Source organism: Conger conger, chromosome 2, assembly GCF_963514075.1.
Source record: "Conger conger chromosome 2, fConCon1.1, whole genome shotgun sequence".
Taxonomy (NCBI): domain Eukaryota; kingdom Metazoa; phylum Chordata; class Actinopteri; order Anguilliformes; family Congridae; genus Conger; species Conger conger.
Genome location: NC_083761.1, coordinates 50,696,825 through 50,724,322, shown reverse-complemented (window position 1 = coordinate 50,724,322; position 27,498 = coordinate 50,696,825). Strand labels below are relative to the sequence as shown.

Here is a 27,498-nt window from a genome sequence, read left to right as displayed (position 1 = left end):
CTCCTTGTTCCCAAGCTTTTGCCATTGTGGCACTCTGTCCAGGTTTTTAGTAGTTTTTGATTTCTGGATTTCTTGTTTATGACCCCTGCCTGCTCTTTTGACCTCTGTCTTGTTTGGACTGATCTCCCGGTTTTAGAGCTTTGCCTGTTTTTGATTACACTCTGTCTGCCCCTTCATCTGCTGTTAAACCTGCCATTTTTCAACATCCCAGTGTCTGCGCATGGTTCCTCTGTTCTGCCGCTGTGACAAATTGATGCTTCTCATTCACCCATTCACACACACACACACACACACACACACACACACACGCCCGAGTAACCACTGGAGCTTGCGAGCTTCTCAGAGAATGGCAAACCCTGACCCCCTGGGATGAACTAATTATAAACGATGGGGCAGTTGCCAAACGAGGTGCGCAAATAGCAATAGAGCATGTTTGGGAAAATAAAAATATCAAGCCTACATCTTTATCTGTGTGCGAGGGAGGCGAATCGAACCTCTCAAAAGATACAAAAAATAAGGAAACGTGTGTGTCATAGATTGAACATCAGTGAGCGGAGATGTTTTTAAATTGCTGTCAAACATAAATGGGGTCCAATGGGCTTTTTGAGCGAAAATATCGGTATCACTAGGGGGCGACTTCATATCACGTTAAACTAAGCTGGGTTCTTGGTCGGACACTGCAGGTCGTAGTCACGAGCTCAGTGAGAGTCTGAGATAGTGAAGCGTTCTGGACAAGATTTATTAGTATTGTTAGCTGTCTAGCTTAGACTACTAACTGGACTATTTTCTTCCGGATGCGTTAGACTATGATAAACATGACATGATTTTCAACAGTTTAGACACAGACATTTTTTGTGAAGTATATTAATATTCTACAGCTAATATTAACTTGCAGATTGATTACTGTCTGTAGATTGCTAGTCTAGCAAACTTAATAGATTGCTAGGCCACTCGTCACAGTTAAAACGTTGTTTAATAACAATAAGTTCGTTTGCTTGTTAGTTAGCTATCATTATTCGTATTAGATGTAATTTAGTTTAACTTTGTATTTCCGATTTGCTGTGGGCTTGCAAGCAGGTTGGATCGTGCTAACAAACGTAGCTATCAACTCGGCGTGTTATTGGTTAGCTCTGTAAAGCCTGCTACCGAATGGATACAACCCTTCTGAATGAACAGTGAGCCAGTTAGCCTGCCACAGCGTCATCAGAATAACTTCGGTTGGTAGCTTGCTAGCAAGCTGGCTAACTATCCTGCTACTGCTCGTGTAACGTTAGGAGTTTTTATAAACAAGTAGTTGGGTTGCTTACATTAGTAATACAGTTGTGTGTATTTAAACCATACGAAATCGAAAATGCCGGCTGTGTCGAAGGGAGACGGAATGCGAGGATTAGCAGTGTTCATTTCGGACATACGAAATTGTAAGTTCCTGTTTCGTCCTCGCCTTGCTAACTTAGCTGGACTAATTTACTCGTTTTTTAGGGTAACGTTAGCCTTGTTTGTAATCTAACTGCAGTTATGTATGTACCGTTATATCATCCTAGATTTGAAAATAAATCCATTATTATTGCTTTGTAGCTAGCAACTAGCTCGTATTTTGGTTTGCTGGCTGGCTGTCTGTCTAGCTAACTACCTAGCTGTGTCCCTAATCGTATTAATCAGTGTTTACACGCGATTGTGCAAGTACAATCAATGACTAAAATCGCGGGCGGCGAGTCAGAGAGCATTCGCTAGGTAGTCAACTAGCTAGCTACATACCAGCAACCAATAAACAACTGAATGATAATTACATTACACGGCTGGATTGCTTCGATAGCTTCCGCGGGCATTGGGCCGTTACGGTTGGGTGGTAATGGGCTGAAGTGTCGTGTTATTGCTTTGGTTGTAGTTAGCTAGCGTAGGCCGCTACGTTGTATTCCCGTTTTAGACCTAGTTGATTTATTTTTTACGAGGTGACAATCGATTTATTGGCTATATTACACGAATGCTGACAGAACATAAGTTTAATTTGATAGTGTTCGGCAGTATGGGAATGATCATATTTTCATTTAAGATAAGATAAGATACACTTTATTGAAACCCATGGGTTAATTTGTCCTCTGCATTTGACCCATCCTAGTTACTTAGGAGCAGTGGGCAGCCGCAGTGCAGCGCCCGGGGAGCAATGTGGGGTTAAGGGCCTTGCTCAAGGGCCCAACGGCTGTGCGGATCATTTTATTGTGGCTCGACCGGGATTCGAACCACTGACGTTGTGGCTCCTAGTCATGTACCTTAACCACTACGCTACAAGCCGCCCCACACATTTGCATTTGCACATTTTAACCCTGGTTGACTCGAGACGTAATGGTTAGTGTACTGATCATTCCATTCCATACCATCAGAGTGCACAGTCTATACACGGAAAGACATACGAGAGCACCAGGTTGTGTATGAACAAAAATGTTGGATGGGTTGTTTTGGTTTTCCTTGAGTGTCCCCTTGGTCTTCCCTACTTGTGTGTCTATGGCATACTGGACTTTCCCGGATAATCATCTATATTTCCCATCTGCACAATTATTATTTGTATTTTTATTTATTCAATGTATGTATTTACATATTACATATTACACTACTGTCAATCTCACTGTTTGTCCAGTGCCAGCCAGAAGCAGATGGGCGCCCCATCTGAGCTTGGTTCTGCTCAAGGTTTCTTCCTGTTAGTCAGGGAGTTTTCCCTGCCATTTAGCTGGATGCTTGCTCTGAGGGGGTCTCAGGCCTGGGGTTTTCATGAAGGTGCCTTGTGATGATCCTGTATTGTAAAAAGCCCTCGACAAATCAAATTGAATTTAATATGCCAGCTCAGCATTTCTGCTGATTTTCTCAGAGCACCCAAATGCTCAGCAAATATCTGAGCAAAAGTCTGCTAAAATCCTCTTCAGGAATGTTAAAAGCACCTTGCTTAGTTTGCAAGCTGCTTTTAACATTCCTGCTAGTTGCAGACCCCAGACAACTTTATAATGTGCATCAGCTGCATTAACACTGGTAGTTATGACGGGTGAAATGCTGTCCACATGGATCTTTAAAAAAGGTGATGTTACCCTACTGCATTCAGGTGTTTCTGCTGCCAGCCATCTGCCTCCATACACACATGCAGGATCTTTCCATATAGTTCTGTCTGAACAGAATCTATCCTCAATTTTCTTGCCTATACAGAGCTTCCTCCATTATCTTCAATTCTGTAGAACTACCGTTAAATCATTGACGTGATGAATCTAAAAATAGTATTTAAAATGTTGAACATGTATACTGAGGAAAGTGTTACGTGTGGAATTATGCGGGTTAACAGAATCAATATGTAGAGGTGTAGGCTAAATGTTTAAATTGCACGCAGTCTGTGTTAACCCTGTGTCCTCCATTCCCCTGCTTCTGCTTTCTTCCATCCTCCCCATTGATTCCCCTGTCCTTAAAACCTGCTTTCACCCCCATTTCCTTCCTCCTGCCTGCCCCTTTCCCATTTACCCATGTCCCTTTCTCCAACTTGCTTTCTGGATTGGATTTGAATTCACTCCCCATGTGTGTAACCCCTTCCTTCCTTCCCCACTGCTCCTGTAAACAAGTGCTGACATTGGATGGTGTGGATGTAATGCAAAAATATACAGTCCCCTCCAAAAGTATTGGAACAGCCAGGTCAATTCCTTTGTTTCTGCTATACACTGAAGACAATTGATTTGAGGTCAAAAGATATACATGAGATGACATCTGAATTTCAAGTTTTATTTCCTGGTATTTTTATTTGTTAAACAACTTATAACATATCAACTTTTTATATCAGACCACCCAATTTTTACGTGAGCAAAAGTATTGGAACATTGTTGCCCAGATGTGTCCTGTTAGATCGATTGGTTAAACAAGAAGTAGTTCTGAATGTCTGCTCTTGGTTTTAGCCTTGGGTTTTGCCTGTGAAGACTGCATGCATTTGTGTTAGAAAAGATGAACCAACATGAAGACCAGACAGCTAGCTGTCTTTGGGAAGAAAAGCAAGCCGTTTAGAGACGAGGGGAAATCGATCAGAGCCATTGCACAAGCATTGGGGATAGCTTGTACAACAACTTGGAATGTCCTGAAAAAGAAAGAAACCGCTGGCCTACTGAGCAACACGCATCGAACACGTCAACCAAGGAAAACAAGAGCAGTTGATGACAGAAACATTGTGAGAGCTATGAAGAAAAACCCCAAATCAGGTGTCAGTGACATCACAAACAATGTCCGCAGGGCAAGGGTGAAGGTATCTCAATCAACCGTTCGAAGAAGGCTTAGAGAGCAGCAAAATTGAGGTTATACCACAAGATGCAAATCACTCATCAGTAGTCGGAATCGGAAGGCGATATTACAATTTGAAAAGTACACAAAAGATGAGCCACAGAAGTTCTGGAACAAAGTCTTATGGAGAAATGCGTCCAAACTAATTGGTCAACTTCAATTTGCTTCAACATTATGCAGCAAGACAATGACCCAAAACACACAACAAAGGGCTTCATTAGGGAGAAAAAGGGGAAGGCTTTAGACTACTTCCCCCCCCCCCCCCCCCCCCAAAAAAAAGCTTTGAAAATTGTCACAAAAGGATCCAATGTGTCAATTTGGCTTAATGCAGTTATTGCAAGCAAGGTATATGCTTCCAAATATGAAGTGTTATTTACTTTACTTATTTTTCTCACCTAAAAATTTGGGTGGTCTGATACAGAAGGTGGTGTGATCAAACTAGTTAAATATATCTAGGTGCAAATACCAGGAAATAAAAGCTGAAATTTTGAACTTTTGTCTTGTGTTCCTCTTTTTATCTCAAACCCGAATGTATTAAGTGTATTGCAAAAACAAATGAATTGGTCTTCCTGTTGGCCTTCCTACTTTTGGAGGGGACTGTACATACAATAACATATCTTAAATAAAAATGAAAATAATGAATTGTTGAACTGAAATTATTTGTACAACATCTAGTGTGCAAATAAACCGTATCCTTACCAAATCACCCAGTGTTTTGGACCAAACCAAAGATGTTTGATAAAGTTTGAGAGGTAGGTGTGCAAATGTACTATGAAATAAGTCTACACAAAAATGGCAAAGCAAACTCACAGAAATGAAAATATTGTGTTTTTTTAGTGACAGTTCTTTTTTTTGTTTGGGTTTAGTAATCCGACCTGTTCAGCCAGCCTGTTCCTCTTCCCATAACTGACCCCCCTCTCATAAAGGATAGCTTGAAAAAGATCTCTTACTCAGAGTTAAAGGAATAACATGGTGGTAGAATGTGACCCTTGCCCGTTGTCTTCAGGCAACAACAAAACAAATGTGCATAATGTTGTATTATTCAGTCATTTAGGTCCCAGGTTCATATCCCGGACAAGCTCTCCCAAATGTGAATCCGCTGCAACCTCTTCTGGGGCGGCCTGTAGTGTAGTGGTTAGGGGAGATGACTGGGACCCCTCAAGGTCGGTGCTTCGGTGTCACCACAATAAGATCTGCACAGCCGTTGGGCCCTTGAGCAAGGCCCTTAACCCTGCATTGCTCCAGGGGAGTATTGTCTCCTGCTTAGTCTAATCAACTGTATGTCGCTCTGGAGAGTGTCTGCCAAATGCCATTAATGTAATGTAATTTAAATGTATTTTCAAACTCATTTTCTAAATTTCCCACTATAAAAGTTCACCCAATCTGTCTGAGCTGGGTTATGAGAACTGTCAGTTAGCTATGATTGACAGACCCTGCTTCCACTTTCTGCACATTGTTGTTTGTTGCCGTAGCTAACTCCATGATATGCGCTCATCTTGGGGTTCTGAATTTTCACAAGCTAGTTACCTGAGTCTATCAACTATCGATAGCTAAGGAAAGGATGCTGACTTATCCAATGATAACTTGGCTAGCTAGTTAGATAAAAGCACAACTATAGTGTCCTTATGAAAGCAAACTAGTTAGCTAACATTATCGATAGCGTCGCTTTACAAAAGGGCATTTCCTTAATGCCCTCTTGCGCAAATTGCATATAAAACCCAAGAAAGTGTGACCAACCACCATGTTACTCCTTTACAGCATTACAGTTGTGAACAACCTCCATTTTCATTGTGTTCGCATCTCGAGATTTCACTGTATTGGTTTACCATAGCAAAGCGGTGTGCTGATTCTCAAATTATTAGCTTTGCCTTTGTCGTGTTGAAATTGAATGCTGCCACAGTTTTTCTTTTTTATTAATTTAGTTTTGTGATCTCTTAGTTTTACATTTACTGTCTGCCCTTTCCCAAACATCTTTTTTTCTGCTCTGTTCGTACTCCATCCAGGTAAGAGTAAGGAAGCGGAGATCAAGCGCATTAACAAGGAGCTGGCCAACATCCGCTCCAAGTTTAAAGGTGACAAGGCCCTGGATGGCTACAGCAAGAAGAAGTATGTCTGCAAACTGCTGTTCATCTTTCTGTTGGGCCATGACATCGACTTTGGTCACATGGAGGCTGTCAATCTGCTCAGCTCCAATAAGTACACAGAGAAGCAGATTGTGAGTAAAACACTTGTCCTGTTCCTCTTAATTTGTATCCCATTCAGGGTTTTCTCTGTCTGAAGCACTAGCAAAAATGAACTGAGACACTTTTTTTTTTTTCCCCAATTTGAAATGCTCGATTGTGTATTGATCAGCTTGCATTGCAGCAACCTATATTCTTGATCCCGGAGAGCACAGACAAGCATGTCCTACTTGTGACATTGCAGTTTGTAAATCACACTTACACAGTCACTTCATGTGCATCTTAAAAGGCAAGTCTGCAGGCACATAATTGACCAGGCGATTGGACATGACGACCCCTTTCTCTGAGGAGCTGAGTCAGCTGTGCATTACAACAGTAGAACATTACCATAACAGGATCCCGCCCAGCAGCCCCAATTGAGAAACACTATTGGCAAGGTAGAGTGTAGTTGCTTCCAACTTGAAAAGTCAACTACAGAAAGCTGACTTTCCTGTCTTGAAAATGATAGTGGATATACACTCACTGAGCACTTTATTAGGTACAGTCCCTTCCAAAAGTATTGGGACAGCAAGGCCAATTCCTTTATTTTTGCAATATACTGAATACATTTGGGGTTGGGATAAAAATATACTTTGAACATAGCACCTTTGGCATCAGGCCACACAATTTTTAGGTGAGCAAACGTTTTGGAGCAGAGAGTATTTAAGTCAGTGGAAGTAAATAATACTTATTTGGTACCATATCCCTTGCAATAACTGCATCAAGCCTGGGACCCATTGACATCAACAAACTAATGCATTCTTTGTTTTTGATGCTTTTCCAGGCTTTTTCTGCAGCCTTATTCAGTTGTTGTTTGTTTCAGAGGTTTTTCCCTTAAATCTCTCCTTCAGGATGTGAAATGAAATGCTCAGTTGGGTTAAGGTCTGGTGATTGACTTGGCCAGTCTAAAACCTTCCAGTTTTTCTCCCTAATGAAGTCCTTTGTTGGCAGTGTGTTTTGGGTCATTGTCTTGCTGCATGATGAAGTTCCTCCCAATTAGTTTGGATGCATTTCTCTGTAAATTAGCAAACAGAATGTTTTGTAGACTTCTGAATTCATCCTGCTGCTACCATCATGAGTTACATCCTCAATAAAGATTAGTGAGCCTACTCCAGAAGCAGCCATGCACGCCCAAGCCATGACATTTTTTCCACCCTGCTTTTGTGTTTTTTCCACAAAAGAATATTCTAGCAATAAAAATAAATAAATAATTAATTAAAGCAAACACAACAACCACTCTCCAGCCAAGTCAAGATAATAAATAACATTGCACGTCTTAAAACGTAAATGTCACAAAGCCATCTCACATGTCTTTGTTTTTGTTCTGGATGTGTCCTATCCAATCACGTTCAGTCTTGCAACCATTTTTTCTTCAATTACCAATGGTGTGTGAGTAAGGCAAATTTTTTTTCATTAAATGAGTAGGGAGGTACTGTAAGTCTGTCAGTCACCGTGTCAGTCTCAAAATATCCACTGAAACATGGAAGCGAAGTTCAAACTCAGTAAGACACAAGCCAAATTGAGAGGGGAGTGAAAAATGAATGGAGATGGGCTTCTGTTGAACAAAACAGTTGGTGCAAGAAACTCTGTGAAGCTGCTTGTTGTTTCTGCACGCCGTGTGACAGAAAACTTATACACGGCAGTAGCAATGTTTATCTGGCAAGTAAAAAAAAAAAAAAAAGGAATGTTTTCCTTAAATTCTGTCTCCAAGCCTGAACATGGATAGAATTCTTAATGTCTTAGTGAGCTATTATGATGATGATCTCGGCAAAGTTATAACACAGCATCTAGCATATTAAGTGTTTCCTGCGGTGGTTTATAGTTAAGGCGGGACCCGTTGGATAAACAGAGACATTAAAAATAACATTGTATGGTTTGTCATTGAATCATTATCAAATTGGAAAGTGACTAATCATAACTCCATAAAATACCAGCGTAACTTGTATAAATCACTCATTATTAACCACATTATTTTGTCATGGTGTGCGAAATGGCTTTTGTAAATCAGTTTGTCAACATTTATAAGTAGACTAGCGGCTATTTATAGTATTTAAATAAAATTTAATGAATAAGCCCATCAACAAGTCAAACACATTCCATAATTTCACATGCTATTTATATTTGAACAGCTGGCTGGCTCCTTATTTATAAGCATATTGAATAATAATCAAATATTTTGAGAATGTATTTTGATGCTCACCGATATAAAATGGGGTCATGTCCCTGAAAATGCCTTCTGTTGTGTTGTCAATGGTGTTTTCACTATTCACTCAGAAGAGAGATTCTTTGGAACTCCTTCAAAGGAAGTTCTCTATTTAGATGTAAGCATTACTATTTTTTTTTTTTTGTTGTAAACGCCAACATTTTTTGGCATAATATCTCAAGAATGTTTTTTGCCGAAGCGCAACAGACTCTGTTATTTTATGCAAGCCTAACAAATTATACACCTTCAGAGAAATAATGTCATTAGCTAAAATGCTTTTTAGTCGTCACTTCAATAACATGCCCATAGTTGGTTCTTTGATTAGCTGAAGTTATGCTGAATTTTCTTACACACGGATGGGGGTAACACATTTTCTTTGCAACTACGTTAGAAACACTCAGACGGTATACTTGGGCTCATTGTGTTCGAGAGAGCCGATGAAATTACTTTTGTAGAGGTATACAACGGTGAAATGGATAACAATAATAATTCCTCCAGATAAATTCTATATAAAAAGTATATACACACCTGGACAAAATTGTTGGTACCCCTCTGTTAATGAAAGAAAAACCCACAATGGTCACTGAAATAACTTGAAACTGACAAAAGTAATAATAAATAAAAATTTACTGAAAATTAACCAATGAAAATCAGACATTGCTTTTGAATTGTGGTTCAACAGAATCATTTTAAAAAACAAACTAATGAAACAGGCCTAGACAAAAATGATGGTAGAAAATAGAAATATTGAAAATATTGAATATATAGAAAATATTGAAAATAATTTGACCATAGGGACATGTTAAACTAAGGTGTGTCCTCTAATTAGCATCATAGGTGTCTTCAAACTTGTAATCAGTCAGTCTGCCTATTTAAAGGGTGACAAGTAGTCACTGTGCTGTTTGGTGACATGGACCACAGAAAGCAAAGGAGAGAGTTGTCTGAGGAGATTAGAAAGAAAATTATAGACAAGCATGTTAAAGGTAAAGGCTATAAGACCATCTCCAAGCAGCTTGATGTTCCTGTGACTACAGTTGCACATATTATTCAGAAGTTTAAGGTCCACGGGACTGTAGCCAACCTCCCTGGACGTGGCCGCAAGAGGAAAATTGATGACAAATTGAAGAGACTGATAATATGAATGGTAACCAAAGAGCCCAGAACAACCTCCAAAGAAATTAAAGGTGAACTCCAAGGTCAAGGTACATCAGTGTCAGATCGCACCATCCGTCGTTGTTTGAGCCAAAGTGGACTTCATGGGAGATTCACTGTTGAAAGCAAATCATAAAAAAGCGAATATTGACAAAATGCATATTGACAAGCCACAAAGCTTCTGGAAGAATGTCCTTTGGACAGATGAGACAAAACTGGAGCTTTTTGGCAAGGCACATCAACTCTATGTTCACAGACGCAAAAATGAAGCATACCAAAAAACAGTAGGCTCGGTTATGTTCTGGGGCTGCTTTGCTGCATCTGGCACAGGGTGTCTTGAATCTGTGCAGGGTACAATGAAATCTCAAGACTATCAAGGCATTCTGGAGAGAAATGTGGTGCCTAGTGTCAGAAAGCTTGGTCTCAGTCGCAGGTCATGGGTCTTCCAACAGGATAATGACAAAACACGCAGCTAAAAACACCCAAGAATGGCTAAGAGCAAAACATTGGACTATTCTGAAGTGGCCTTCTATGAGCCCTGATCTAAATCCTATTGCACATCTGTGGAAGGAGCTGAAACATGCCGTCTGGAGAAGGCACCCTTCAAACCTGAGACAACTGGAGCAGTTTGCTCACGTGGAGTGGGCCAAAATACCTGTTGACAGGTGCAGAAGTCTCATTGACATTTACAGAAATAGTTTGATTGCAGTGATTGCCTCAAAAGGTTGTGCAACAAAATATTAAGTTAAGGGTACCATCATTTCTGTCCAGGCCTGTTTCATTAGTTTGTTTTTTTTAAATGATCCTGTTGAACCACAATTCAAAAGCAATGTTTGATTTTCATTGGTTAATTTTCAGTAAATTTTTATTTATTATTACTTTTGTCAGTTTCAAGTTATTTCAGTGACCATTGTGGGTTTTTCTTTCATTAACAGAGGGGTACCAACAATTTTGTCCACGTGTGTAATGGACATGAGGTCTCCCCACACTTGTTTTACCTACCAAAATAAGAAATTGTTGTCTCTAAAGCAATGACATCTTACAATATGTTATACAGATAGAACTGCAAGTTTTTACACTTTCAAAGGGTATGTCCTGTTACCATAGTGATTGAAAATTGCACCCTGAAAAAAGGACTGAATGCAAAAAAAAACCCCCATCTCCACACTTTGAAACAAATGAAGCCAATCCCACTTCATTTAACCAGTGAAAGTATGAGAGGCCACCTTCTTTCTCTCTCTGCTTTTTTCGTGTGAATCTAGCATAGTTTTTCCATGTCCCTTTTTAGGGGTACCTGTTCATTTCAGTGCTTGTGAACAGCAACAGCGAGCTCATCCGTCTCATCAACAACGCTATCAAGAATGACCTGGCCAGCAGGAACCCCACCTTCATGTGTTTGGCCCTGCACTGCATTGCTAATGTGGGCAGCCGGGAGATGGCAGAGGCCTTTGCTGGGGAGATCCCCCGCATCCTGGTGGCAGGGTGAGTCCTTTGTTAGCTGCTGTGATCACACAGGTTGTGTTGATTGGTTATGGCACTTTCACATTGTCCATTGCATGCCCTCACAACTTAACTCCCAGCCTTTGGTGTATGCTTATGGTAGGCCATCGATGATTTAACATATTATTTATACTGATTAGAGCTGGTGGAAATGGGGCAGAATACAACTAAATGTATCGTGGTACAAGATGAAAAATACTTCTCAAATCAATATTTACTACAAACTGCTGTTGCCAAACAGTGGGTGCTTTCAGTTTAATACATTTACTGTATTTGCTTCCCAATTTGGAATGCCCCATCACATTTTTATCAGAAAGAAATCCATGAATCTCATCCCCCTCCACAGTTATATCCAAGATCTCTCTAGCTGTGTCCACTGCCATCCTGATCCTCTGATTTTGATAGTTGATAACCATTGCAATAAATATCAAAAACCTTCTTCTATCCAAATTTCCGATTTATCTGTCAAACCAAGTTTTTCCTAGTCTCAGCACTGTTCTGCTGCTTCCTCACAGTCCTCTCTTTGCTTCCATTCTCTTCGTTGCTTCCACAAATTACATCTTGCTGTGTGTGCTCGTATGTTCCACCTCACTTTCCCCACTTCATGATTTCCCCCACAATTAAAGCATACAGCCTGGTCTTTCGGCAGCCTACATTCTTCCTCTGAACACACATTCCTGTTAAATCTATGCCTTCCTCATTTTTATTTTCAGTTCTTTTTCTCCTTTCTTTCTGGCCTATACAAGCTCATACTCCATTTCTACAGTCCATTCGTCTGTAATGCAAATTCGATTGGAAAACTGTCAAAAACTTGTGCTTCTGTAGCTGCTGTAGCTCTTTCTACATGTCTTTCCGAATTCAGCAAATTATTGTACTTTTCAAGGTGGTATAAAAAAGCAAAAGCTCCTAATTCTGGGGTGAACACAATATAAGTATACCTTAAAAAGTTGACAGTTAATATTATTCAATTTCTTGCAATAAAAGACTGTGTTGTTGTTTGCTCTTTAATAATAATAATAATAATAATAATAATACATCAAATTTATATAGCGCTTTTCATGGTACCCAAAGACGCTTTACAAAAGAAATTAAAATAACAGCTTTATTAAGAAAAAATATAAATAAAAAGGCTAAAAAGAGGAAAGATTAAGAACAAAAACTAAATGTAAAGGGAGCAAAACAAAACGAACAACTTTATTATGAGAGAAAACCAAAAGTTAAAAGGCTAAAAAGGGCTGGATTAAAACAACAGCTAAGGCTAGAGGGAGATTTAAAATGTGGGGAAAGCAAGTCTGAATAGGTGGGTTTTGAGGGACGTTTTGAACACGGAAAGGGTGGGGGCTGTCTTAATGTGGGGTGGCAGTGCGTTCCAGAGAGTGGGGGCAGCGACTGAAAAAGCCCTGTCACCCCAGGTGCGTTTGGTTTTCCTGTGGGGGAAATCAAGGAGGTTGGCATCAGCAGATCTGAGGGAGCGGGTGGGGACATGAGGTTGAAGGAGGTCGGAGAGGTATTGGGGAGCCTGGTTATTGAGGGCCTTGTAAGTGGTAGTGAGAATTTTAAAGTCAATTCTGTGTTTGACTGGGAGCCAGTGAAGGTCATGGAGGACTGGGGTGATGTGGTCTCTGGAGTGGGTTCTGGTGAGGAGGCGGGCAGCAGAGTTTTGCACATATTGCAGTTTTTTAAGGATTTTGGAGGTGGTACCGTAGAGGAGGCTATTGCAGTAGTCGAGTCTGGATGAGATAAAGGCATGGATGAGTGTCTCTGCAGCAGTTTGGGATAGGTAGGGACGGAGGCGGGCAATATTGCGGAGGTGGAAGAAGGCTGTTTTAGTGATTTGGTTGACATGGGACTGGAAGGAGAGGGTGGGATCGAAGATGACACCAAGGTTACGAACTTTGGTGGAGGGGGTGACAATAAAGCCGTCGATGTTGAGGGAGAAATTGCGAGTGGAGCGGGTGAGGGCATCTGGACCAATGATAAGGATCTCGGATTTATTGCAGTTGAGTTTTAGAAAGTTTGTTTGCATCCAGGTTTTAATATCAGACAGGCAGGTGGTGAGGGTGGAGAGAGTGGTAGCAGTGATGGTTTTTGAGGGGAGGTAGAGCTGTGTGTCGTCTGCGTAACAGTGGAAATTGAGGCCATGGCGGCGAAGGATCTGTCCAAGGGGGAGAATGTAAAGGATGAACAGAAGGGGGCCAAGCCCTGGGGGACACCTTGGTTGACGGGGGTTGTGACGGATTTACAGTTGTTTATGGAGATGAATTGATGTCTGTCGGAAAGGTAGGAGGTGAACCAGGAAAGGGCAGTGCCAGTGATACCAAGGGTGGATTTGAGGTGTGAAAGGAGGATGGGGTGGTTGATGGTGTCAAATGCAGCACTAAGGTCGAGGAGGATGAGGATGTTGAGTGAACCGATGTCGCAGGAGAGCAGGAGGTCGTTGGTGACTCTGATGAGGGCCGTCTCTGTGCTGTGTTTGGAGCGGAAACCGGATTGAAATTGTTCGAAGAGGTTATGGGATTGCAGGTAAGTGGTGATTTGAGTAGCGACAACACGTTCCAGGATTTTTGACAGAAAGGGTAGGTTGGAAATGGGCCTGTAGTTGTTGGGGGAGACAGGGTCTAGACCAGGTTTCTTGAGGATGGGTGTGATGGAGGCAAGCTTTAGAGGAGGGGGAACTGAACCAGAGGAGAGGGAGGCGTTAACCGTTTTGGTGATGAGTGGGGAGAGTGTGGAGAGGCAATCCTTAAGGAGGGAGGTGGGGAGGGGGTCCAGGGAGCAGGTTGAGGACTTCATACCAGCAACTACAGAGGAGAGGTCAGATGTGGAGATATTAAGGAATGTGGAAAAGGAGTGAGTAGGGAGTGGGGGGGGGCTCAGGCTGAGGTCCAGGGGGGGGGGAGATGGTCAGCTGGTTGTGGATAGTGTTGATTTTGTCATCAAAAAATGAGAGGAAGTTATTGCATTTATCAACGGTGAAAGAGCGTGAGATGGTGTCCATGGGATTGAGCAGTTTGTTGATGGTGGAGAAGAGAACTCTGGGGTTGCTGTTCTCAGACTGGATGATGCCGGTATAGTAGGAGGAGCAGGAGGAGTTGAGGGTGGTTTTGTAGAGCTGTAGGTGTTGTTGGTAGATGTCTTTGTGTATGGTTAATCCAGTTTTTTTAGCAAGCCTTTCTAGCTGACGGCCCTTTTTTTGAGGCAATGCAGTTCGTCAGTGTACCAGGGGGCAGTGTGGGTGAAGGAGACACAACGTGTTTGGGTGGGTGCGAGCTGGTCCAGGCAGGAGGAGAGTGAGTTATTGTAGATGTTAACCAGATCGGTGGGGGAAACGGTCTGGTTGAAGGAGGAGTCAGAAATGGTGCTGGAGAGGGATGTGGACAGAGAAGCTGAATTTATGGACTTGAGGTTCCGGAAGGTTATGGTTCGCTTTTGCTTATCCAAGGGGGAGGGGGTATCCATGTGGAAGGTGATGGCCAGGTGGTCAGACACAGTGGAAGTGAGGTCGATGCAGGATATATGGCTGATGGTGGTGCCAGAGGAGCAGACCAGGTCCAGAGTGTGGCCTTTGTTGTGGGTGGGGAAATCAATATGTTGGGTGAAGAATGTGAGAATTTCCAGTAGTTCTATTGCTGTTGTGCATTTGGTGGAGTCCATGTGGATGTTGAAATCACCAAGCAGAAGTGTAGACGGGGATATGGCACAGAGCTGGGTGAGAAACTCAGAGAGGTCGGAAAGAAAGGTGGGGTTGGGTTTGGGAGGACGATAGATGATGGCAATGACCAGGGGTATGGGGCCGGATATTTTTAAGCAGAGGGATTCAAATGAGGTGGGAGCCTGGATGGGAACTTGAGTTGTTTTTATTTCATGGCGGTGGATGACAGCAATCCCACCGCCAGTTTTCCCTTCCAGGCGAGGCTTGTCCATGTACACATAACCAGGGGGGGTTGCTTTATTTAGTGAAAAGTAGTCCAGGGGTTTTTGCCAGGTTTCAGTGAGAAAAATGATTTTTTGGTGGCATGAGAAACCTTGGCTAAGGTTCTCAGAGAGTCCGGGTGCACGTGCTGTTTGTTTTGTTGACATTGTGACGTCACTGCTGGACGCCGGGTGGACCAGAGCAAGGGGATGGGATTTCCAGAGCGGACAACAAACTTTCGTCGGCAGCTTCGGTGGATATAGCCAGGCCGGCGGAGAAGTCCGTGTTCTTTGATTTTTGAAATATAGTTATGACCAGGGGTGATGGGGATGTTGAGTTGGTGGAGTTGAGAGGTAGAGTAGCAGATGCGCATGATATCCAGGGCGAGAGGTAGCGAAACGCCTGCTCTGCTAACCATTAGCCAGACGCTAATTGGTAGCTCCACTATGCTAGTGGGTAGCACAGTGAGGCTAGCCGATTGCCTAGCATCTTCGGCAGGTGGTCGCAGGCGATGCACTCGTGGACAGAGTGCTAGCAAGCAGAGTAGGACAGTCCCAAGCATGCCAGACAGAAAAGGGCTTAATTGCAGTCAAGCCAGACCTCAGCTTGCTATCCCAGGCTAGCAGCGAGTGAAGGCTAGCTATGCTAGCTAGCTCTGGGGCAAAGGCAGCAGCCAAGGGGAAGTAGCAGTCCTAGCACAAAATGCTAGCCACGGAGCTCACTGAGAGGCAACGGTCCCAGCCGACGAAGGACTAACCGTACCAAGACAGCAGGGAGGCTGTCTGGGGGATACCTCGTCAAGTGGTTGTCCGGTGGTACGGCAGCAATGTGGGCAGACAGACCCAGCTGGAGCGGTGAAAAGAACGGGTCCAGAGGCAGCATGAACCCCGGGTGTTAACAGCTGGAGGTAGCAATAGCTCCGGTAGCAGCCACAGGTAGGTCGGTCGGATGATTCGATCTTTTTTGCAACCGTGGAAAAATAAATAAAAAGACTAGAAAAAAGGTCTAGGAACAAATGCTAATTAGACTAACTAAACAAAATAACCTATGAAACACAATACGAATCTCAGTCGAACGGAGAAGCGGCGAACAAGCAGCGCCAGCGTCCTCTCACGTTTGTGTCAATCTTGCAACTGCCAGTAGTTAGGAGCGCAATGTCACGCTTTAAGCACGGTGTCGGTTCAGGCGCTGTATTATTTTAGGTTTTATCACTGGTATTGGCAAAATCTAAATGATAACCATCCCTAGCCTGTATCCACAGTTGGCACTTGCATGGTCGGGGTTCAATACCAGTCTGTGGGGCTCTTCATACACAAGAACAGGTGGCCTGTAGCATAGTGGTTAAGGTAAATGACCGGGACACACAAGGTTGGTGGTTTGAATCTCAGTGTAGCCACAATAAGATCCGCACAGCCGTTGGGCCCTTGAGCAAGGCCCTTAACCCTGCATTGCTCCAGGGGAGGATTGTCTCCTGCTTAGTCTAATCAACTGTATGTCGCTCTGGATAAGAGTGTTTGCCAAATGCCAATAATGTAATGTAATGTAGAACAGTGCCTTAAAAGGATAAGCCACCCAGCAGCCCCAACTGAGGAGCGTTTTATTGGTAAGGCTGATCGTTATTTCATTCATGAAAATATTATTTATCGATGTCACCAAATTCAGATTTCCTACCCCCTTTAATTTAGTGGAGTTTGCTAAGCTAACTCGGTAGTTAGCAAGTTGTATTAATTACAGCCTGAAATGTACACAGGTATTAACTTTGATATATTAACACATTAATATTATGGCATGATTATGGCATAAGTACATGTGCAACAAAGTTTCTTTGGTTTGACTTCATTGCATTTCTTTGGTTTGACTTCATTCAAGTTCTTGGAGAGATAATCACTTTGGGGAAGTGGTGGTGTTATGCTTTTTTTAAATTTGTTCGTTTGTTTGTTTGTTTGTTTTGGCCCATTGTCATTGTCACCAATAACTGGCTGTTGATAGGGACACGATGGACAGCGTGAAGCAGTCTGCAGCCCTGTGTCTTCTGCGGCTGTACAAGACGTCCCCTGACCTGGTCCTAATGGGTGAGTGGACCTCCAGGGTGGTCCACCTGCTGAATGATCAGCACATGGTGAGAGACTGTCTGATGAAATATATGAACTGATGACTTCATGACCATAAAATGGCAATCATACCCACATACCTATTTGTTCCTAATAGTAAGTTTATTGTGAGGAATGAATGTCAGAGAAACAATGTTTTGAGTCCTCAAAAAAGTATTTGCAGCTTACATATTTGTGTCATTCAGTTCACACCATACCATGATATCTTATAATGTAATAAATGCATTATAAAGCTCAGTAGCAGTTAACTGTCATAGCCCACCAAGTTTTCATGGTCAGTTTATCATACTTGGCCCTTACAAATGCAAAAGCCATTCTATAACATGCCTGTGATAGAAACTAACAAATTAGCAGATAATTACTCAGTGTAGCTAGCTTTGTTATGATGTCAACTGTTGTAACAACAGTTTCTGGCATATTCTCAGGACTCATCAATTACCGATGATATCATAATATCAGAAGACCCACAGCTAATCTAGCTAATTAATAAGTTTAGCTTGACTACTAACTAGTCACACTAAATGTGTAATTTTCAGTTATTATAGGTAAGTAGTATTGGCATGCAAATGAATAACTAACTTGTTCTCTGATGGTTGCTTAATCAGAGCTAATGCACATACGAGAATACACTTAGGGCAAACTAGAAAGATGTGGTGCCACTCAAAATTGTTTCTGAATGGCTGGGCTAAATTAGTTCTTGTCTCATCTTTCAGGGGGTTGTGACCGCAGCAATTTCTCTCATCACCTGTCTCAGCCAGAAAAACCCAGATGAGTTTAAGACCTGTGTGTCTTTGGCTGTGTCTCGACTTAGCAGGGTGGGTATCGCTGCATTCTCTCTGTGTTCTTTCTCACTCCATTCCTTATAGATTCACACCTGCTTGTATATTCCTCTCTCTTCTCTGTATTATCCCCTGTACACAACCTTTTGGATCTTGGTGGATTTCATGGATGGCGCAATCTATCAGCAGCCAGGGTTGGCTAGAGCCCACTATAGGTTCTGTATTGAACAACCAACAGTTCTCAGCTGGCTTATTTGCCACTTGGAATCAGAAAATTCCCACACATTAGCAGTTCACTTAGAGTAGATCACTTATCTCCCTGTGATCTACTCTAAAGAGAAGTAGATAGACTCCTAAACCCCCCAATAACAGTGGAATTAGAAGCAAACAGGCCTGCCAAGATAACAAAGTGAATAACAACATTCCACGTGGGTACATCAATATCTTGCTGTCAGCCTGAATGTTGTGCCAGGGAGACAATGTGTAATTTATGTTTTTCGCCATTAGATCGTGTCCTCTGCCTCAACGGACCTTCAAGACTATACATACTACTTTGTTCCGGCCCCCTGGTTGTCCTGCAAGCTTTTGCGACTACTACAGTGCTACCCTCCACCAGAGGATGGCGCTGTGAAGGGCAGGCTGGTTGAGTGTCTGGAAACCATCCTCAACAAGGCTCAGGAGCCACCCAAGTCAAAGAAGGTCCAGCACTCCAATGCAAAGAATGCCATTCTCTTTGAGGCCATCTCTCTCATTATTCACTATGACAGGTAAAGGCTTGAGGGTTCCTGGGTAATCATTTACTCAAAAGCTTCCTTTCACAAAACATTTCATTTTTCTCCATGCACCTCCGCAAATGTGCTTTCTTTATCAAGGAAGCCTGTATTGTTATTAACCCCTCATATTATGATAAGATTTTATACTTCTTTTATGTTTTTATTGAGTGAAATTGTAAAGGATATAATGCAGGCCTCTGTTTTGCTGTGTGGATTGAAGTTTAAAATAGCCACCAGCGCACGTGCTTCAGCTCAAGTGCTCCTTATATATGGCTGCAGGTGTAATAGCGCTGACTAGGGTGATGTAATTGACCATTCAGTTTCCATTTCAGTTACCATTCAGGAAAATGAAAACCCATTTTTAGCATTCTGACAAGGGACTTTGCATGTGACCTCTGCTACTACTGACGTAGTATGTGGTGCCATATTTTACATTGCGATTGGCGTAACACTGTAAATAAACCAGTACAACACATGCAACACCATGTAATTTCTTTGATGGCTGAAGTGTTGGATCAAGTGTCTTACAAGTTGGTAACCCTGCATGGGTTTCTTATTAGGTACTTTACAAAAATCATAAAGAGCACAAAAATCTTCACGTATCTAGCCTCTTAAGTGCACCAGATTGATGCATTTTACTGTTGAAATTTACAAAATGTTCTCCCTGTAGGAGGCATGCCCCTGGACCCCCCTAGAGGGTTTAGGGATCACCCCGAAATTGTGTGTGAATGTGATATTCCACAGTGTTTTCCAGAGCATGTGTTGCAATTTCTGAAAGTTTGCAGAGAATTGTGAAAAAAATTCTCATGTGGAGCAGCATAATTGGCTCGCTGCTCCAGAGGGAGGGACTTGCCAGGGTTTGTAGATCGTCGCACAACAAAGCACCTCGGCTGCCTCGGAATCACTGTCATGAGCATGAGACGAGACGGCCTGAAGAAGGCATGTCGCTCTCCTTCGGGCCGCCGAGGGGCAGGATGTGGGCGGTGTATCTAGTGCTAGCTCTAATTGAATCAGACGGGGTACAATTGGCTACCAAATTGGGAGAGAAAGGGAAAAATCCAAAATAAATGTTTGCGGAAGGTGTGTTTTCAGTATAAAAAATTTTCTACAAGCTAAACCTGTTGGACATTACCTGGACATGGTGTTTGAATTGAAATGCTAGTGTCAATTGTAAGTGATGAGTGAAGGAGGGGAATATTTAGTATACGTATTAGTTTTTTCATGTTCTCGATGTCAAAATTTAATTACATAGAGAATTATTGTTCATGTTTGAATCAAGTTCCCCCCCCCCCCCCAACCTTTGTCCTTCTGTCCCCCACACACCCTTCCCAATCGGCGTGTGTGAAGTGAGCCCAACTTGCTGGTGCGTGCCTGTAATCAGCTGGGCCAGTTCCTGCAGCACCGTGAGACCAACCTGCGCTACCTGGCCTTGGAGAGCATGTGCACTCTGGCCAGCTCGGAGTTCTCCCATGAGGCTGTTAAGACCCACATAGAGACTGTGATCAACGCGCTCAAGGTACAATCTGTGCCGAATTGGTGCAGCTAATTGATTAAACAATTACCTGTCACAATATCCATTCCTTAAACATGAAGTACTGCATCATTATGGAGAAGTGGCATATTAATATGGCACGTGCCAGCTGAGGTTTCTCTTTTACATAACTATGGCTGCCAAATGTGTTTACAAACTGGCAGAAGTGCCAATAAATTACTACTTGAGATTGGCTGCCAGATGGCTACCTAAGTTGTAATTTAATAACTTGCCAGAGTTATTGCCTTACTAGCTTCATCACTCACACAGCGTTTGAGCTTTTCCGCACCAGGTGACAATCAGTTGGCATCTTTCATTCAAATCCTCCAGCTCAACACTCAAAAGACTACCTGAAATTAAATACATTTGAATTGATATTCTGCAGTCTAGTCATTGTGGCTGTATAATTGTTGTCATTGTATGAAGTATTGAAAATGTTGAATTTAGTTTGCTGTCTCAGTCATACTTGCTGTATCCCTCAGACGGAGAGGGATGTCAGCGTGAGACAGAGGGCTGCAGACCTGCTATATGCCATGTGTGACCGCAGCAATGCCAAGCAGATCGTAGCTGAGATGCTTAGCTACCTGGAGACTGCAGATTACTCCATTAGGGAGGAGATGGTAGGTCTGTCTTTGCCTCACCTTTTCAAATTACTGCACGTCTTTCTGCCCTTATCTCTTTGTTATTTGCATTTTCTATGTTTATACTCCAGTGAGCAGTATCGGCTTTTCACCCAGTCAGTACTGATCTTCCTTCTTTTGATCCACTATTTTTCTTTTATCTGCTACAGTCATTTTGGTGCATAGAATCAATCTATCTCTTTTTTTTTTGTTTTGAAATGATTCATTTTTCTTTGCACGTGTGTAAATTGTGGTTTTACTTTGCATTTGTTCATACCTTTTTCTTTTTTTTTTTCTTCCCTTTGCTTGGTGTGTGTGTGTGTGTGTGTGTGTGTGTGTGTGTGTATACGTGTGTGAGAGATGTGACCCATTAGGTTAAGAGGATGAAGGAGTATGGTCTCCTTTTTGCAAAATTGGCCTGTTTTCACAGCATGCATCAAAAGTCTCTCTTTTTCTTTCTCTCTGTCTCTCTCAACATCTCTCCTGCAGGTGTTGAAAGTGGCCATTCTGGCAGAGAAGTATGCTGTGGATTACTCCTGGTATGTGGACACCATTCTGAATCTGATCCGCATTGCGGGTGACTATGTCAGCGAGGAGGTGTGGTACAGAGTCATCCAGATAGTCATCAACAGGGATGATGTTCAGGGCTATGCTGCCAAGACTGTGTTTGAGGTAGGACCTATTGTTTGTTACACTGGGAAACAGTAGTTGGAATATTATCCTCATAATAACGATATTCTTAAATATTGGTGTATTTAATGCCAAAATTTAATGGTAATGTGAGCTGTGATTTCTCTGAGGTGTATGTAAAGCACTTGCAAATCCAGAACACGGTGATTCAGCTCAGCAGCGCAGTGCATTATTCTTCTGAACGGTTATTACCCCTTCACAAACACACACAAATTGGGATGGGTAAAATAGGCATGAAAAAGGAATGGGAAATTGACTCAGGGTCATCCAGCAGGCTGCACGTTTGGTTCAGGCCAGTGTGAAATTTGTGTAAATGGTTTTGTGTGTCAATTTTTTGTTTATAGAAAGAAAAACAAACATCTTGTTCTGCTAATATATACCCTCTCTGCTTTCTCCCTGAGCTAAAAAAAATACCAAAAGGGCTGTATGCTCCATTAAAAAAAAGTTTCTGCTGCCTTATTACTGCTTTCAGTCCCAAGCCCAATATTAAGTGGCTCCACCCAAATCCCAGTTTTGGCTTTGGTTGAGAAAAGTAAGGAAATTTACGAGGGTTTTAATTGAGGTTCAAAACAATAGTATAGCAGTCATTTTGATTGATTGAAAAGGTGTAAGGTCAGGAGTGCTATATGGCACTCTTGGGGCTGAAAGGGTGAATACTGAACTCCTGTCGTGCCCACGACAGTATGATGCACGTGATAAAGTTGATCCCACGTCCTCAATAGGCCTAAACAATGACTGTAAAGAGAATTATTCTTACCTGTGGAAGACTGACAGATGGAGCCTAGATCAGGCTGTTAGTGGTGGTCCTGGTTCTGTCTGCTTTAAAGGGCTGTAATATGATAACTATGATTGTGTGTATCTATGACTCTTTAACCAAATGATAGAGGATAGGGGGAAAGCACAAGCTTTTCCTTCAGTAACTACTTTTTAACACATTTAATTATTGGAATACATTTACATTTTTCAATCCTCTTCCAGCCAGGACTCTTCATAGATGCATTAGCCTGTGGGCTTGGCACCATCCCCCAACTTCCTCAAACTCAGCAGTCTGTGGTTAGCATGGTTGAACAGGGATTGAAATTTGCTTCTTACAATGAGTGTAACCCCAGAGTTGTGAGAGTTTTTAGCACTTTTTTTGAGTATATAACAGGGCTTAAATTTCTTTGGCACGGTGCTGGATTTCAGATGTTTGGCCATTTTTTCCACAAAATTATATTCTCGCAAAATACATTAATAAATAAATTCAAGAAATCACAACAACCACTCCCCGGCCAAGTCAAAATAATACATACCTTTGCTACTTTCCCCCTAAAATTGTAGTATTTACAGGAGGAATTTAATTCTGTGTAATATATCAATAAGATAACATCCCTTCTTTTGTAACATGCAACACAAGGTTGTAAATGTCATAACACGATCCCACGTGTCTTTGTTTTGGTTCTGGATGTCTCCTATCCAATAACGTTCTGTCTTGCAACCATTTATTCTACTGTCAGTCCATCAGTCATCGTGTCAGTCTTCAAAGTATCTGCTGAAACACGGAAGTAAAGTTCATTCAAACTCAGGAAGACACATGCCTTAATGTCCTTGTATGAAAAATACAAAATAAGAAATCCGATTTCGAACAACAGCATTTGTTGGCTTGAAAGTGACTAAAGCATAACTTGTCTAATGTTACGCTAATTGTTACCGTAATTGTTTTGTCATGGGATTGCAAAGTCATGATTTTTGCACGTCTGTTTGTCGATATTTAGAAGTAGCGGCTATTTAGAGTATTTAAATTCAACAAATAAGCAAATAACCGACTTGTTTGTTGTCCTCCAGGCCCTGCAAGCCCCAGCATGTCATGAGAATATGGTGAAGGTTGGGGGCTACATCCTTGGAGAGTTTGGCAATCTCATCGCTGGAGACCCTCGTTCCAGGTCAGTCACTGTCTACTGCCTGTGGAATTGATGAGTAAAAGGAGAGTGTTTGGTCTTGTTTAGCATATTTTAGCACTTTTTGCAGGGTGCTTGTAATATGCCTAATTTGACATTTTTCCCTTAGCCTGCATAACAAAACTGCTAGAATTGATTGTCGAAAAATGTTGGAATTGCGTCAGTTGTACCCTTTTATTTCATGAATTTCATGTTTTCATAATCTTTCTGAAATTGGGTTGCTGTGCGTGCAGAAATCAATGCCGCAATTCTGGAAATGCTTGACTGGGTATTGGGCTTGTCTTGGCGGTTCTAGGTAGTGAAAAACACAAGCCTTTCTAATCTTAACCTGACATTTTAGTCATTTGGCAGTCATTTTAATCCAAAGCGACTTACAAGTGCATAGGTTCTTCCACAAGTTAAAACAACACATCCATAACTAATAAAATACACATGAAGTGCTGTTCTAAACATACAGTCATCATAAGTGCAATTCAATTCTTTTTTTTTTTGGGTTAGACAAGAGGGATAGGGATATCGGAAAGGGGGGTGGGGGGGGGATCGGGAGGTAGGACTAAGGTACAGTTTGAAAAGGTGTGTTTTTAGTCTGCGTCAAAATAGGGGGAGGGATTCTGCTGTCCTGACAGTGGTAGACAAGTCATTCCACCACTGAGGAACCAGAACGGAAAATGGGCGTAAACGTGCAGCTCGACCGTCAGGTGCTCTTAGTGAGGGAACCATAAGGCAACAAGAGCTGGAAGACCGGAGTGGTCTAGCTGGGGAGTAACCTGACCTCTTCTTTCCTCACTCAGTCCCCTCATCCAGTTCAACCTGCTGCACTCTAAGTTCCACCTGTGCTCGGTGCCCACCCGCGCCCTCCTGCTCTCCGCCTACATCAAGTTCATCAACCTCTTCCCCGAGACCAAGGCCACTATCCAGGAGGTGCTGCGCTCCGACAGCCAGATCCGCAACTCGGATGTCGAGCTGCAGCAGAGGGCCGTGGAATACTTGAAGCTCTCGTCCATCGCCAGCACCGACGTCCTGGTGAGTGTGGCAGCGCTCTCACACAAAACTATTTTAAATACTTTTTTGCAACACTTGAACACCTCCTCATAAAGTTGACATAACACTCGTGACAGTTGCTATGTCATGTGTACAAGATGGCATAACAGATGATGTCAGTTGATGTCTAATGTCATACTTCTATCTGTAAATGTTATGACAGTTTTATCTCGTCACCTGACATCATCTGTTGTGCCGTGTATGACAGTCTTATGTCAGCCTTATGGGGAGGTGTTCAAGTAGTGTTACCAATTTTTCTTCTCATGAGGGAGAAGGCTGGTCCTCTCACTTGTACACTCTCTCTCTCTCTCTCTCTCTCTCTCTCACTCTCACTCTCACTCTCTCACTCACAAACACACATACACACAAAAAAAAACACACATGAATGTTCATACAGGCCACAGTCCTGGAGGAAATGCCCCCCTTCCCAGAGAGGGAGTCATCCATCCTGGCCAAGCTGAAGAAGAAGAAGGGACCGGGAGCAGTTTCGGTGTCTGACCTGGAGGACGGGAAGAGAGAGGGAGAGCTGAATGGAGCAGGGGAGAGGAGCGCCGATGCCTCTGCTATCGCCACCTCCAATGCTGTGGGTTTAATTTTGAATAAAGCAATTACTCATCCAAGTATTTATCGGTCAAAGAATTTCCAAATGTAAATATTTAAATGCGTACTACATGGGTATGCATTAAGAACATAATCCATGTCTATTCAGCTCGAATGGATGTATTTGATTTTTATAAGATGCAGTTGTCTGGATAAATTACTTGCCATGTCCCACAGTTGAAATGCACCTCATTGCACCTCACCTCGAAAAGTGTTCTGATGTAATTGGGTTTTTATCAATAGACAGTTTCTTTGATTTTAGGGTTTGTTCCTCTTTAATGTATATTTGCTGAAAGTTGTGTTGCTTCTGGTGGAAAGAGAAACAGGGTGTGGTTTACTGATGAACAGAACATACAGTGGCATTTTGGCACCCCTGGTTTAAATGTCTGTTGCAATTATTCTTTATGTGAGGGAAAGCAAACCTGAACTGGAAATGTTGAACATGAGACCTTTCTGCCGATTTTAAAGCAAGATTGCTTTTTATTTTTACTGTTTATAAATGATAAGGCCCTGTGCAAAAGTTTGGGAACCCTTTTGGACTGTTCTTTATGTAAGAGATGACTAAGGCCCAGACCCAGGTGGTTTATTTGTAAGGGCTTCAATGAGTCAGATTAATAGAATTCCAGCACCAACATTACACCACTGTATTTTTTACCTTCCTTTCAGTCTACTCCATCCCCGTCAGCTGACCTATTAGGACTTCGCTCAGCAGCTCCTGTTGGCTCAGCTGCTCCTAGTGCTGGCAGCTTGTTGGTTGACGTGTTTTCAGAGGCGGGACCTGCAGCTCCACCATCTGCGGTAAATGATGACAACTTTCTCAGGTAAGCAGCAATGTCTATGAGCTTTGGTTTGTATTTATATACTTTGAATTGTTTTCATTACCGTTTGTAGGTGATACAGCATTTTACTAGAATTCCAAATTGAATTGTATGTGCTAAACGGGTGTGAAGAATTCAGGATTGATAACTTTAATGGAGGCAATTAGAAAGTGTAATAAGTAAGCTGTCCATCATTACTGACTATTTTAACACTGTCTGTCAGACTCTCCTGTCTTCCACTGTCTGTTGCTTATTTTCTCCCTTTGTGTGTATTATACTCACCTTTTCATTTTGCTGTTTATGTGACTCAATGTCTTTCTTATTTCCTGTCTTTTCTCTCCCCTCCCCTGTCTCCCTGTTTCTCTCTGTTTCTGTGCTCTTTATGTGTTGTGCCTCTTGTTCTCGATTGTGATTGGATGCTGGCAGTGATCTGGAACCTCCTACTGAAAACTCTGACTCACTATTGGTTGAGGCTCCCAGTGAATCAGAGTAAGGCGGCAGAGTTTGCCATATTAAGAAAAATATGCTTAACATTTAAAATGTAAAAGAATAATATAGTTTTAAGGAAAATAGATATTTCAATATATGTTCTGGTTAAATTGATGGATGAGATAATGTATGGAGGATACATGTATTATCTTGAGATGTATCCAGATAGTGTTGTGGCCAGAATGAATCACCTCAAGTCAGATCTCAATCTTAAGGATTTGTATGAACTGCCAGAATTGCAAAGTGCGTTTCTCTAAATGTACATCCATTTTATCTTCCACTTTTCATTGATTTTGTCTGTCATATACAATTGCTTTGCTTTTCTGCTCAAATGCATCTTGGTCCCTTTGTCCGTCTGTCTCAACTGTCTCAAATATTTTAAAAACGTTATTTTCCCTTCCCTTGTTCTCTTTGATTTTTCCACCCATTCCTGTCCTCCTGCTTTCCCTTTCATTCCCTTCATTCCCCACTCCTGTGCCTCACCCACATTCTCAACTGACTCTTTTGCCATCCCCCTCTTCCTCCTCTCAGTTCTGCCCCTTCCTCCTCTCCTCTTGCCTCTGAGGATCCTGCTCCACCTCTCCCTGAATCAGATGAGCTTCTGAACAAGTAAGAGCTCTCACTCTCTCTCCACATCCTCACTCTTCTGGGCTGCTCTTCACTGTGCCTTTGCCTCCTGCCGACTACTTTCTTTTCGTTCATAGCTTAGATTACTGACTATCCATCTTTGTCTTTTTGTATTACTACTATCATTACCCTTAATGTCACTTAATGTGTTCTATGTGTACCTAGAGGTAATCTGGCTGACCTTAATATAAATTTGATT

The 27,498-nt window shown here is 42.1% G+C and overlaps 1 protein-coding gene across 4 annotated transcripts in view; it reads left to right on the top strand.

Annotated features, from left to right (window-relative positions):
• The first annotated feature begins 727 nt into the window (after window positions 1-727).
• The window catches only part of LOC133113084 (AP-2 complex subunit alpha-2), a 35,108-nt gene continuing 8,337 nt past the window's right edge, over window positions 728-27,498 (top strand). Inside the window, exons 1-15 of one of the 4 annotated variants that reach the window (XM_061222933.1) lie at window positions 728-1,418; window positions 6,300-6,511; window positions 11,159-11,352; window positions 17,273-17,402; window positions 18,108-18,209; window positions 18,681-18,940; window positions 20,294-20,462; window positions 20,960-21,097; window positions 21,587-21,769; window positions 23,612-23,709; window positions 24,516-24,747; window positions 25,163-25,348; window positions 26,032-26,186; window positions 26,610-26,672; window positions 27,204-27,281. In XM_061222933.1, the coding sequence (XP_061078917.1) occupies window positions 1,352-1,418; window positions 6,300-6,511; window positions 11,159-11,352; window positions 17,273-17,402; window positions 18,108-18,209; window positions 18,681-18,940; window positions 20,294-20,462; window positions 20,960-21,097; window positions 21,587-21,769; window positions 23,612-23,709; window positions 24,516-24,747; window positions 25,163-25,348; window positions 26,032-26,186; window positions 26,610-26,672; window positions 27,204-27,281 (2,267 nt within the window). In that variant the 5' untranslated portion in view covers window positions 728-1,351. Of the gene's footprint in view, window positions 1,419-6,299; window positions 6,512-11,158; window positions 11,353-15,012; window positions 16,219-17,272; window positions 17,403-18,107; window positions 18,210-18,680; window positions 18,941-20,293; window positions 20,463-20,959; window positions 21,098-21,586; window positions 21,770-23,611; window positions 23,710-24,515; window positions 24,748-25,162; window positions 25,349-26,031; window positions 26,187-26,609; window positions 26,673-27,203; window positions 27,282-27,498 lie in introns of those variants that run through there. The other 3 variants (XM_061222934.1, XM_061222935.1, XM_061222936.1) reach the window with 3 other exon arrangements.